The 14,407-nt window shown below is 32.7% G+C and overlaps 3 protein-coding genes across 3 annotated transcripts; all 3 read right to left on the bottom strand.

Annotated features, from left to right (window-relative positions):
* Positions 1-471: 471 nt before the first annotated feature.
* On the bottom strand, positions 472-1,485 carry LOC144835369 (histamine H3 receptor-like). The gene has a single exon (XM_078690453.1). The coding sequence runs from the start codon at positions 1,483-1,485 to the stop codon at positions 472-474; it is 1,014 nt and encodes a 337-aa protein (XP_078546579.1).
* Positions 1,486-4,294: 2,809 nt separating this feature from the next.
* LOC144835368 (histamine H3 receptor-like) lies at positions 4,295-6,542 on the bottom strand. Its single transcript, XM_078690452.1, has 2 exons — positions 6,529-6,542; positions 4,295-5,491 (listed from the first exon to the last, which is right to left on the bottom strand). The coding sequence occupies exon 2, from the start codon at positions 5,465-5,467 to the stop codon at positions 4,517-4,519; it is 951 nt and encodes a 316-aa protein (XP_078546578.1). The 5' UTR covers positions 5,468-5,491; positions 6,529-6,542; the 3' UTR covers positions 4,295-4,516.
* A 5,385-nt stretch (positions 6,543-11,927) lies between these two features.
* Positions 11,928-14,181, bottom strand: LOC144835367 (histamine H4 receptor-like). The gene is made up of 2 exons (XM_078690451.1): positions 14,139-14,181; positions 11,928-12,966 (listed from the first exon to the last, which is right to left on the bottom strand). Exon 2 carries the CDS (start codon positions 12,930-12,932, stop codon positions 11,928-11,930), a length of 1,005 nt encoding a protein of 334 aa, XP_078546577.1. The 5' UTR covers positions 12,933-12,966; positions 14,139-14,181.
* Positions 14,182-14,407: the final 226 nt, after the last annotated feature.

The raw sequence follows: 14,407 nt of genomic DNA, 5'->3' as shown, positions 1-14,407 counted from the left end.
ACTGTCATAAATCAGTCCAGACATTTTAGTGTATACTCACATGTATGAGTGAGAAGAAAGAAAGAAAGAAAGAAAAAAATAGGATAAAAGAAAAAAAGAAATTAAGCAAAGAAAAAAGAGAAAGAAATTTTTTTTTCTACAGAAATGATGAACTTTACATTGCGTGGTAACTACTGTAGTGGTTGAGGGTTATATCAGACAATGCAAGCATATTGCATCGTTGAAATGTCCGAAAATTGTTTCATTGACATTTTGGATTTGATAGTTAAAAATGACAATCTCTTTTACGTCATATTTGCGTTATCTACTGTACGTGTCTTTACTGCTTTGTCTAGGTAGTGTCTTATAATTACACAACACATGACCATACACATATATTTTACCTAAACTTTAGATACAGTACCGAGAATCGGCTGCATTACCACAGTTGATAACTGACACCAAAGTAAGTTTAGTTTCTCACGCGTAATCTCATTTAAAACATTTGAGACCGAAGAATTTGTAAAACACGTCTCTGATTTTAAGATTTGTGAGTGCGTAGAGGAATGGATTGATGGCAGAGTTGCTGAACAAAAAGAAAATAACAACTTGCCAAGCAGTGTTATCTGTTGAGTCTTCACTGACTACTCTCCAAATAAGCACAGTGTTGAAAGGAATCCAGCAGACGGCAAAAACAGAAACTAAAACCGTAAGTGTAACTGCCGCTTTACGATGTCTCCCCGTTGAAGAAATTGTCGTATTTACGTTCCGTCGCGTAGAAACTGAAGTAGCTGCAGTAATTGATAAACGATTGCTTGTGGCCTGAAATATTGATCGGTTGCTAATTACACTGGGATTTGTACGCGTACGATGACGTATCTCGTTATATACAGCGCAATTCAAATATATTATAGCGGCTAACGGCATTACAAACTGTACAAATACATTTGCCAAATTATTGTAATAATCCGTTACGCATATCCTTGAGTAGTTAATTACATGTTCTCCACAGAATTTCTCCCAGAATAAAATTAGAATTGTGTTAAGTAGTAAGATAACAACCCACGAGACAAGAATCATAACGGTAACTCGTTTTGTAGTCTGAAACTGACGGTATTTCAACTTCATTTTTAGCATCCAGTAGCGATCCAAACTGATAAAGATAATACCACAAACAGAAACAGTACATGCCGTGTAGTTAATGACCAACCACATCTTACAGACGCCTTCACCAAATGGCCAATAACCAAACATATTCCAAAGAGTGAAAGGCGGGAATGAGAAAGCGCCAATGAAAAAGTCGGCAACAGAAATATTCAAGATGAACAAATTCGCTGGATTCGAACGAAGTGTTTTTTCGGTGATAAAAGCAAGAATGACCAGACTGTTTCCAAACACGGTCACTACGCACAGAATCCAGCATATGACGATTCCGCCGGATACAGTCAAAGTATCGTCAGTTTGATTTCCGACATAATAGTCATAATAGTCGCTTAAAAAATCCATATTGAAGTGAACTTGCACAATCACTGAAACTAAATAAAACAGTAGTTTTAGTTAGAATAAATGAGAATCTGTTGTTTTATTACAGTGATTCACTATGACAACTCAGATGGCAGTTAGTTGCATTGCTCTCAATGTTATAGTAATTTGAAACATAAATATAATATTTTATAAGATAAGTTATTTGGAGTGATGTAAAATCTGTATATACATACTACAAAATAAGATTATCAGAAAACTCCCAAATAGTGCAATTAAAATAGTAATTTGCACCATAATTAAAATTTACGAATATAATATATAATAATAAGTTATTTGAAGTGCATACTAAAAAATAAGATTATCAGAAAACTCCGATATAGTGAAATTAAAAAAAATTTGTTTTGATTTTGATATTGTGTTCGATAATTTCGAAAAAACAATATACATTGTACTTACAGTGTATTAAAAGTCACTATTTATCAGTCTGTGATGGAGTTCTTGTCATCACTGGTTGTCGTTACGTTAGTAAATGAATAAAAGATGCGTCGTATATTAATTATTATATACATACATTGTTTGATCAATGTATAAAGTTGCATTTTAATCGACGTAATAATATTTATAATTTATTATAATCTATTATCGGGAGGGCGCGATACTAATTATTTTAAAATCAATCACTTACTTTCAAGTTTTTTTGTCACTGTTATGTTGTTGATCGTGTTTTACACTCATGTCCACGTGTGTCATGTCCACGTGTGTCGTCTGACCATTCTCTTACATTAGTTTCCTCACATTTCGCACGAACATTTTCTCGTGTACTACAGTACTCGTGTCAAATGAATAAGATGCATGGTCTAACTTCAGCAAACTGCAGTTACCGAAGATTGTCAACTAGTCATACCAAACGGTGAACATCTTTTCTTTCCAAACTCGGAGTATCTAGATTATACTAGCAAACTGCCTGTCGGTATACTTTATTCAAAACTTGAGAGGCCTAACTAGTTTCCAAGCAGTTTCACAATTTAATTGGTCTACACTGTCAAACATTAGAAAATGTATCTTTCCAGCTCAGAGTTTGCTAAAGATTTTGTGGCAAAATTTAAGAAAATTTGTTAACGTCAAGCTCTATTTGACTTGACTCTCCTGAATAATGTGTTATTGCGGTGGATTGGTCCTTGTCATGGGAAATATACGGTATTTTTAGTCTACTCTACAGCTCACTATGTCGGTCGGTTGGTCGGTCGGTCGGTCGGTCGATAAACACTAACTTGAGCACGCGACTGCAGCCATCTATATGGCCTCGTTAAAATAAAAATTCAAACTTATCAGTTTTTTGTTTGTTTTATGTATAACGAAAAATTGCATTTTTATGTATTCCATAACATTACAAATACAAAACAACAATTATCAGCTGTTAAATTCATCAATACTTTATTTACAACATATTTGGCTTGTTACACTAGCAAGAGGCATACCGGACTACCGTACGCGCAGTAAACCACGAGTACAAATCTTCCTCTTTATTTATGCATGACGTCATCATTAGTTAATCACACATAACGGATTGTAACTAGCGCCATCACAGAACACAAAAATATTAATATTATTACGATTGCCAGTAAAAATGCATTGTACTTTGTAGGCTTACATAGACAAATTACATTACCATAATCCTTGGGTAATAAAAAAACAAGGTAATATGATGTTATGAATGAAGCAGCTTATATAACATGTAATTGCCTTAACTTTTAATGTATTGTTGAGTTGATTAAAGAAACACTATTTTTATTAAATGTCATAAAATTACATTAATATAATATGAATTCAAGATAAATTAATATATCTGTTACGCAATTTACCTTTTTGAGAACTTGTCTTTGTATTCCTTAAAACTGAACACTTCTGTCGAAAATATAACTATTACGAAATATTATAAAATACAAATATTTAATCTTCAGTGTCCTCTACTGACACCGGTCTGCATAATGCCAACTACAAGAAAGCAAACAAGCAATTCACTTCACGTATTAAGAACTTTGACGATCCCATCCTTAAATTTGGCCTAATTTACATTTATTATTATGTGGGAATGGTGTTTTTTTTTTGTTTTTTTTTTACACCATATTTAATGAAGGGTGATCCATCCAGCAATTGCTGATCATTAGGGACCTATTAGTCTTATTATAAGTCTTTGGGAGGGGAGTTGTAATTTTGTCCTTAGAAAAAATCCTGACATGTGACGGGACTTGAACCCAGTGCCCTTAGAGTGGTAGCCAAGCATCATACTCCACTCCTAGTGGTAATATTAATCTCATATTGATGATGCAAGATTAACATACGAATACCATAAAGTGTGTGGTGTGTGTGTGAACCTGATTCACACATAGGCCTACAACAGTGAAACATTGATACAAATATGTGAAAGTTAACGTGTTTTCGTGTTACTTCAATTTAAAACCTCGGAAATATTTTTGTACAGACCTCACAAAGGCCTGTAAAGACTACATCGATGTAACACAGCGGTATCCGCGCACATGCGCGCATTTTTTACGTGAGTATTTGACCAACTACAAGTAACGGATTATTATCTTGTCGGCTTGTCATTGGTCAGACGTATGGTACGCGCAACGAAAGTAATTGGAACAATCACAACCGACAGTTCCAAATTAGACAATGCAAAACTTCACAATATCTGAAAATCAGCTATTTTGGACACACATTAGGCCTATTTCATAATTGGATTTAATAGTTACTATAACACATTGTATTTGGCGTTGTACATGTTTCTGCTGATTTTGTGTTGCGTCAACGGTTTTTCGGTGCATCGTTTTTTCCGTTGTATACGTCGTTGCTGCGTTGTATACGCATATCTTGGCTTGCGTTTACGTGAACGAAGCCTAGTGTTCCATAAAATCAATTTCACGTGCTACTTGGTTCTTGCATTACGCAACACATGATCTTTGAAATTTGGATTTTCTCTTAAACTGTACATCGATTGATAACACAAAAACATCAGTTTAGTTTCTCACTTAGGACTTAAATACAAAGTTCATTTGAAACATTTTAGACTGAAAAATTTGAAAAACACGTTTCTGATTTTGAGATTTGTAAGTGCGTAAAGAAATGGATTGATGGCAGAGTTGCTCCACAAGAGGTAGTTGACGACCTCCACAAATATGTAATCTAGTGAGTTATCACTAACTGTATTCCAAATAAGCACAACGTTGTAAGGAGCCCAGCAGACGGCAAAAACAGAAACCAATACCGCGAGAGTTATTGCCGCTTTTCGATGTCTTCTCATTGAAGACATTGTCGTATTTACGCTTGCAGCCTGAAATACTGATTTATTTCTATTCAGCACACTGTGATTTCTACGCGTACGTTGACGTATCTCTTTGTATACAGTGCTATTCAGGTATATTATAATAGGTAACGGTATTACAAACGAAAGGAATAGGCATACCAACTCGTACGACTGTCCCGATTCCAAATCACAATTTTCTGAATAATCAATTATTTGTCCACCTCTGAATTTCTCCCAGAATAAAATTGGAATTGCGTATAACAGTATGCAAACGAGCCATGTGGTAATTATCATAACGGTAACGCGTTTTGTAGTCTGAAACTGACGGTATTTCAACTTCATTTTTAGCATCCAGTAGCGATCCAAACTGATTAAGATAATACCACAAACAGAAACAGCACATGCCGTGTAGTCAATGATCAACCACATCTTACAGACGCCTTCACCGAATGGCCAATAACCAAACATTAGCCAAAAAGTGTTAAGCGGGAACGAGAAAGCGCCAATTAAAAAGTCCGCTACAGAAAGATTCAAGATGAACAAATCGGCTGGATTCGAACGAAGTGACTTTTCGGTGATAAAAGCAAGGATGACGAGACTGTTTCCAAACACGGTCACTACGGACAACACCCAGCTTATGACGACTCCGCCGGATATATTTAAAGTTTGATTGAAGGACGATTCCATCATTGCCATGGAAAACTTACACAATTACTGAAACTAAATAAAACAGTAGTGTTGTGTTAAATTTGCCAACATCTGTTTATACTACTTCGTGTAATGTTATATTGCTTTTTATTTATGTTTGTATATTATAATTTACTATGATAACTCAAATTCCATGTATACTTAGTACTATCATTTAACCGTCTGTGTCTCAGGTAAAGTTCAGTCTTCCCGTGACTTTTGTAAGCCATAATTAAACATTTCGCGTAAACACGATATTGCGATACGAGATAAACTTATTAATCAAACACTTTTTTGTAATTATTTGTGTTTACATTGATTACCATTGACGTATACAAATATCTTTTCTTTACCTCTCATTTTTACAGTGTATAATTTGGTCCATAGTAAATATTCATATTTATCAGTCAATAAGTTATTTTGCATGCCTTGAATAGTATAAAACTATACATTATACTAAACAACGCAATTTGAAATAATGTTAAAAACATTTGTTATACTGTGCTACAGTGTGGTATACCATGAATACATTTTTATACATAAAACATTATTTTCGAGTGATTTTTTTCAATTTCAATATATAAATAATAAAAAATTAAGACAAAGAAAGATAATTTTTGTTTGTTTGCGATAATTTTGAATACACTACTGTACATATAGTATAGTATATAATTATATAGTATATATAGTATAGGCCCCACTGAATAAATTTCTATAAATATTGTAAACATTATTTTGGAGTGATTTTGAATTTGAATGTAAATACTAAAAAAGTAAGACAAAGTAGGCCTAAGATAATTAATAAAAACACTAAAAACCCGATTTTAACGTTTGTGATATTTTGCAGCCGATTCTCGGTACCGTATCTATTTCCGAAGTATCATAGGAACATTTGGTAATACAGTACCACATGTGTTTCACATGTATCTAGTAGTAACCTAACCCTTAACCTTACATGATACAGGCACCACATGTGATAAAAATGAGATGCTGTATTACCAAATATTGCTATGGTATGTGGAGATACAGCACTGGGAATCGGGTGTAATTTGAATACACTACGTACTTACTGTCACTATTATAAATGCTGCACTAGTCACACTCTCTGGAGCTCTTACTTATCCACACGCAGGTTGTTGCTACGGTCTGAAATGAATACAAAGTGTATCGTTTATGTATACATTGTTAGACCAATCAATGTATACATGTATATATACATATAATCAACCATTAGGAGAGAGAGAGAGCAATATTAATTATTTAAAAATCCATCACTATAGTTTAGTCTGTTTTAACTGATATCGTGTATCGTGTCACATAGGAGGAATACAATAAGTTGCATGATACGCGCGATGTGTAATAATAATAATAATAATAAACAGTATTTATATAGCGCCTAATGGATCACTGACCCCTCTAGGTGCTTTACATTAGACCTTAACTAATGGTAATAAACTATCCCCCGCCGGACACCATTCCGGTATTTCTTAGTCGAGGTTTCGGGGTGTAAAAACTCGACACGCGCGATGTGTAAAACTTGACATAGTTATGTCCTTCTTGGCATGCCATACTTCAGCATACTGTGCGAAGGTTGCCAACAAGTCTACACTAGCAAACTTTGAAAAGCTTTTCTCTGAGTTTGCACTGCAAACTTTGAGTTTGCCACTGTTTGGAGAAGTGTGTGTGTTCTCGACTGCCATTTTGTCCACCTACATAATGACGTGACTAAAACGACTGACGTACGTATTTATTCTCTGAGTTGACAAACCTCATCAATATAGGTTGTCAGCGGCTTTCTGCAAGTTGCTGAAGTTATCAACTGGTCTACAAACTGGCAAACATTGGACATCGCATGTCTCTAGCCAATCTATTTACCGAACTTTTGCAAAATCCGAATTTGCCACTGTTTTTGCTAGTGTAGTGTACTCAAGGATGCAAAAGGTGTACGGCCTAGTTTCTGAAAACTAGTTTCCTTTAGTTTACAGCAGTAGTAACTTCAGTTTGCAATCTCGAGCAAACAAAAGTGTGCTAGTGTGTAGACAAGTTGACAAACTTTGGGAAACTGCAGAAAACTTACAAAAAAAAATACAGACCATTAATTTATAGTCTGAAAGCCGATTTCTGACAGACTGTTGATCGAGCTTCAACCTCATTGAATCATAACAAAATACTCATCACTTCTACAATGGTCCACCTTGGAATCACGTAATATAATCTTATTATGGCAACTCTCTGGATAATGTTTTGTCTATATCACAAAAAAGTGAAAGATTTACTCACTGATTGGGTGTTTCTCTAACTCTATTAAAAAATAAATACATATTTAAAATGTCTACAAGTAAGCTGCAGCTACTACAATTTTAATTCCAAAATACAAACAACAGTATAGCATTATATATAAAAAAAAACCACTGAGTTAAGTTAAAGCATGTTATTATCACGATGGACTATGTTGGTTGACATAATTATGAAGGTAAGTACGCCTAGACAAATTACATTACCATGATTATTAGGTAATTAAAAAGTACGAATATAAATTAAGTAGCCTACGTAGGCGTAAATGTAACAGCCCTAACTTTTCAGTTCTAAGTTCAGTTTAGAAAACAAAATGTCATAATATCAATCTAAGATTAAATAATTTTTCAGCGTACATGTTTTTAATAAGCCTACTTCAGAGTTACATAATTCAAATTCGAAGTGCTTCACCTTTAACGTAACAAAGCTTTTGACTATTTCAATAGAAAATGTATTTGTAAATCGCTAGAAACCTTTAACTATGGCCCATCTTTTATATTAAAGCTGTATACGCTAAACCATAACAATTGGTTGTATTGGTTTTTTTTTAAAGTAAAATCTGGAGTATGACAAGGATGTCCTTTAAGTGCTCTTCTCTAACATTATCTTGAAAGTAATTAGCAAGCTGATGATAACACTTTATTTCTCAGCTATGACATATCCATCCGCATAGTTTTGAAATAAACAGATTGATGAAGTCACGAGATCTCGAGAATGTGATTACATAGAAACAAAAAAGTAATGTATTAAAGAAAATTTTTTTTTAGGGAAAGAAAAAAAAAGTAAAGAGACAACGATTGGTCACGGACATGATCCGTCTACCAAGTTTTCATCGGCTACAGCTCACTACGTCGGTCGGTTGGGCTGTCGGTTGGTCGGTCGATCGGTTGGTCGGTAAACACTAACTTGAGCACGCGACTGCAACCATTTATATGGCCTTGTTATGATTGTTTCAACATGGGAAAATATACCCTTTTACTATCTTGGAAAACTCATAACAGGTGATAACAGATGCTTAATGCAATAACTGTTAGTAAATATTTAGACTATAAACATTGCTTGACACAATGTACTATACATTTTGTTTACAAAAACGAATAATTAATGATAGAGATAAAGACGATATTAACACCACATACACGATCAACTGATGTGGTTTAATAATTGTATAATTGTATTAAATATGAAGGTAATACTCTTCATTATCTAAATTGAACGTGCTATTTATAAACAACATGATGATGATGCTGATGAAATATTGTTGTCATATAATTTTCCTAAGAACAAAGTTAAAAACAATGATTTTATGGTCAAATATTATAAACTTTTACATGCTATTTCACATATGTATTCTTAAATTAAACTCGAAAATAACATATGAAATGAAAAATTCATTGAAGCTTTGTACTTCAAACTATTATAAGACAACTTATTAATTGTATTTTTTTAATATTTGTAAGATCACAACTGTTTTGGAATAGTAGGCCTACATTCCTAATAATACACATTTGAAATGAAATAATGACGATTTCATCCTTAAATTATAAACTGTTTTGGTCGACTTATTATTCATTTCAACCCACAGTTTTCAATTTACATAATCATAATAGAATTGACTTTTCCTCAGATTCATATTCAATTAATAATTAATTATTCGTACAGAAATGGCCAAAGTTAATTAAACTGGTGTTCTTACATCAGACATTCGAAAAGCCCTAGGCAATGTGGATCACATTATCTTAATTAGGAAACTAGAAGCAATGGGAATAGATAACTCAACGGACAAGATCGTATCTTGCGACAGACAGCAGACAATTTTTGTTAACAAAACACATTCCTGTCTCCTTTCTATTTCATGTGGTATTCCACAAGGTAACATAGGACCTCTTTCTAATCTAAATATGTTAGTTTACTTTTCAAAATTCGTCACTACCTTCCTTTAAGTGCACTCATTTCAATCTATAAGTCACTTATGCAACCTCTTATCAGCTATTGTAACATTATTTGGTTTAATTCATATGCTTCTTATACTGATAAACTTGTTAACCCCAGAAAAAAGCGATACGAGCTATAACTTGGTCTGATTATCGTGCACCAACAAGTCCTCTCTTCCACATAAATAATGTATTAAAAATTGACGATATTCATAATTACCAAATTGGCATTTTTATGTTCCGAATATTGAATAATCCTGATTTACGATTTTTAAACCTTAAAAATTTTACTGATGGTAATGGTTATAAGTACAATACTAGAGGAAAATGTAAACTTCGACCTCCTCTTCGAAGACTAGTTTCTACAAGTCATAGTATTGCTGTTTCGGGTCCTCATGTCTGGAACAACTTAGATATGACTTTTAAAAATGCAAAATCCATCAATGTTTTTAAAAAATTGTATAAGTTGTATCTAATTAATAAGTACAAATCTTAATTTTTGCCGATGTCAATGTTATTTTATATTTATATATTAATATATTGTATATATCCTTTTATAGTTTAGCTGTTTAGTTTTTTTAGGTCTTCAACCTTGTACAAGCTTTTAGCTTTTTGTTGTTTCATCTTTTATGCATTTTTATCTTTAACATGTTTTAAAATGTTTATGTTTTTTTTTTGAATAAAATGAATGAAATGAAATGAAATGAAATTGTACGTTTAATTTTCAATTCAATTCAATTTATTTTCCACATACAAATACTACAGCCAAGTGCATAAAAAAACAACACACATTCCGGTCTTCTTTCTATTTCTTGTGGTGTTCCACAAGGTAACATAGGACCTCTTTGCTACGTTCAATTTTCAATTCAATTTATTTTCCACATACAAATACTACAACCAACTACATAAAGGAACAACACACATTCTGGTCTCCTTTCTATTTCATGTAGTGTTCTACAAGGTAACATAGGACCTCTTTGTACGTTCAATTTTCAATTCAATTTATTTTCCACAAACTACAACCACTACTACAACCAAGTACATGCAGGATGCATATTTCAAGATCTGTGCAGAGCATAGATCTTTAACCTAATAAGCAACCTTACAAAATAATAAATATTTACAATAAACATATAAGCAAGTGAATAAATAAATAAGTATATAAATATATAAGGCAGTATACAAAACAAAAATTCAATATTTTATATTATATTGTATATAAAATATATAATAAACAAGCAGGGTGGTATTTACTCACCATATATCGAGATCAGAGGCAGTTTCAAAGCACATTTAAAGCTATTTACTGATGTCAAGTAAAGATCTCGTCTTCTTATAGCTAGTGATCTAAGGAATGAACTCGAATCATGTAATAATTGGTATCCTGATAACATTATTATCAATTCACTTGAGGCTGTCTTATTTGGAACAAATATTTAATTAAAACAAGCTAATGACTTCTCGATTGTATCGGAAGTAAACAAGCAACCTGCACATTTTCTTTAGGTTTATCACTTGATAAGTCATTTTATATCAACATTTTTACTATTTAAAAATAGTAAAAATGTTGATATAATTTATTTTTTTAGTTTAAGAGATAAAGTTTTTGTATAAAAAAGTATTATTTCTTAATGAATACGGTAGAAAACTATAATTATATTCTGCTCTCATTCAACATAATCTTGATTAGCCTATACGCATTGTATCATTGTGCGAAGCAAGAGGACATGTCTATCATCAAAATCAGCCATTTTGGTCGAAAATAATTGTTTTATTAACTTTTTGGTTGTGATATTTAACAATGATCGATCTCGGAGTAATAGAACTTGTTTTTCGTTTTAAGTTTATGTTTATACCTCATTTACGTCGTTTTTACGTTGTCTACATCATTGTCTATTTCGTTTTTGTGTTGACGTAAGTAGATTTTGCGTTGCGCGTATACGTTAACCGCCACGTAGGCTTGCTACAAGTTTGTATTTATTGTCTTTTTTATGTTAGTCTCACACGTCGATTTTTGTCTGGAAATACCAAGCTGAAGTAGTATACGTATGAAACGCCATTTGTGCCAAACTATTTATCTTTTTACTAATATTAAGAATAACCGCCGTGCTTCATAAAACCATAACACCAGTGCTTACTTGTTTCTTAATAGTATTGACTTTACGCAGCACACATGATCTTTAAAATGTACATACATGATAACAGCAGCAAATCATATGTTTACTTTCTTAAATCCAAGCTCATTTGAAACATTTTAGACCGAAGAACTTGAAAAGCACCCGTCTGATTTTAAGATGTGTAAGTGCGTAGAGAAATGGATTGATGGCAGAGTTACTCCACAAGAGGTAGAGAACAAACGACCAAACAATCATAGCTGGTGAGTTGTTATCACTAATTACACTCCAAATAAGCACAATCGAGTAAGGAGTCCAGCAGATGACAAAAGCAGAAACTAGAGCCGCAAGAGTTATTGCCGCTTTTCGATGTCTTCTTATTGAAGAAATGGTATTATCCACGTTTTGTCGGTCAGACCTCGAAGTTGCATGACATGTAGTGATTGGTATAAGATTGTTTGCAACCTGGTGTATTGAGTGGTTGTGATTTATACGCGTACGATGACGTATCTCTTTGAATATGTAGCTATTCAAATATATTATAATGGTTAACGGTATTAAAAAATAAACGAATATAGTTACCAAAGTGTATGCCAGACTTGTTGACTCTATATCGCAATTTACCGAGTAGTCAATTATTTGTTCACCTCTGAATTTCTCCCAAAATAAAATTGGAATTGCGTAAAATGGTAGGACAGCCGCCCATGAGACAAGAATCATTACGGTAACTCGTTTTGTAGTCTGAAATTGAAGGTATTTCAACTTCAGTTTTAACATCCAGTACCGGTCCAAACTGATTAAGATAATACCACAAACAGAAACACCACATGTCGAGTAGTCAATGATCAACCACATTTTACAGACGCCTTCACTAAATGGCCAATAACCAAACATTAGCCAAAGAGCGTAAAGCGGGAACGAGAAGGCACCGATGAAAAAGTCCGCTACAGACAGATTCAAGATAAACAAATTTGCTGGATTCGAACGAAGTGATTTTTCGGTAATGAAAGCAAGAATGACGAGACTGTTTCCAAACACGGTCACTACGGACAACAGCCAGCATATGACGACTTCGCCAGATACAATCAAAGTTTCGTCAGTTTGATTCAAATAGTTGCTGGAAGATTCCATGTTGCCGTGAAGTTAACTTACACAATTACTGAAACTGAATAAAACAGTAGGTGTTTGGATTAATCATTTCAAGGATAAATAGAATCTGTTAATGCACTTTGCACTTTTACTGTGCTAATAATATAATTATGATTCAATAACTCAAGTGCTTCAGTTCAGTAATAATATTCCATTAAGACAGTAAATTGTTATTATTATGATTTAGCCGTCGGTTGAGTTCGGCCTTCCCGGGGATTTTGTAAACCACAAATTAACATGTTGGTAATCTTTAGCAGAAACTCGACATAATAAGAAATAAACTGACAATAGTCGAACAATTTTGTTGCAATTATTTAACATTAATTAACCTAGATATATTGTATTCTTAAAATTTAATATGCCATATTAAATTCACATAATAGTTATTTACTTCGTAACTGTAATTCAAGCAAACAATTGACTGGAAGTCAATGGGTTTTTGGTTGAATTTAACCGTTTATTTTGTCTTTTTATAACTGAAATAATTTTTTTTTCTACGGAAGTGACTGACATTATTAAAACTGCGAAATAGCATATTCAATTCAATTTCAATTTCTTTTTTATTTCGGAAATATCATCCATATTAATAAACTTATAAACAGAAAAAGAAAAATCGTAAACTCTAAACTTAAGTATATAGAATACATTTTGGAGTTATGGAGCATAATGTTTGCAAACACAAGCAACAAGGATATTAAAAGTCTTTTTATCAATCTTAATTTTTCATGTTTTTAGGGACAATACATCGAGAAAGATATACATTTTAAGTTTAATTTGGTCTATAGTAAATATTTATATTTATCAATCAATAATTTATGTTGACTGCTTTGTTAAGAATAAAACTAGAAATAATAATAAACAACTAAATTTCAAACAATGCTAAAATATGCATTTTCTATATAACAGTATTAATGATATATCATACTGATTAACTTGCTATAAATATTGTATTATCATTTATCTTCGAATAATTTTGAATTACGACGATATTAACATTGCTAGTCATTTTCAAACCCCTTACAAGGTAATTATAAATGAATGATGATGGATGTAAATAGTACTAAAAAGTAAGAACGCGGTGTTAGACCCATTAGACGCAACACGTTTAATTAATAATAAAAAACACATAAATACTTAAGATTTTGATGTTTGCTATAATTATTTAAATAAACAATATATAATACTTACAATCACTTGCTGTATTTACATATGTTACCATTCATCCCTCTTTGGAGTTCTCATTCATGGGGAATGTTGCTATGATCTTAAATGAATGCTATGCGTCGTATATCATACATGGTTAGACCAATCATAACACGTCAAAATAAACACGCGGGTGGTTACGACGAATACAACATTTTAAACATGAATTCAATTATGATACAGTACATTACTATACTTACGTCACCACCCATCATAAGAGAGGGCGCAATCATATTTTTAAAATCATGTTTCCT

The sequence above is a fragment of the Antedon bifida genome, chromosome 2, assembly GCF_963402885.1.
Source record: "Antedon bifida chromosome 2, ecAntBifi1.1, whole genome shotgun sequence".
Classification (NCBI taxonomy): domain Eukaryota; kingdom Metazoa; phylum Echinodermata; class Crinoidea; order Comatulida; family Antedonidae; genus Antedon; species Antedon bifida.
Note: the sequence above shows the minus strand (reverse complement) of the source record. Positions and strands in the feature narration are given on the sequence as shown.

Excerpts from the sequence above, each read along its gene's own strand:
- LOC144835369 (XM_078690453.1), bottom strand. The coding sequence starts at position 1,485 with ATGGATTTTTTAAGCGACTATTATGACTATTATGTCGGAAATCAAACT.
- LOC144835368 (XM_078690452.1), bottom strand. The coding sequence starts at position 5,467 with ATGGCAATGATGGAATCGTCCTTCAATCAAACTTTAAATATATCCGGC.
- LOC144835367 (XM_078690451.1), bottom strand. The coding sequence starts at position 12,932 with ATGGAATCTTCCAGCAACTATTTGAATCAAACTGACGAAACTTTGATT.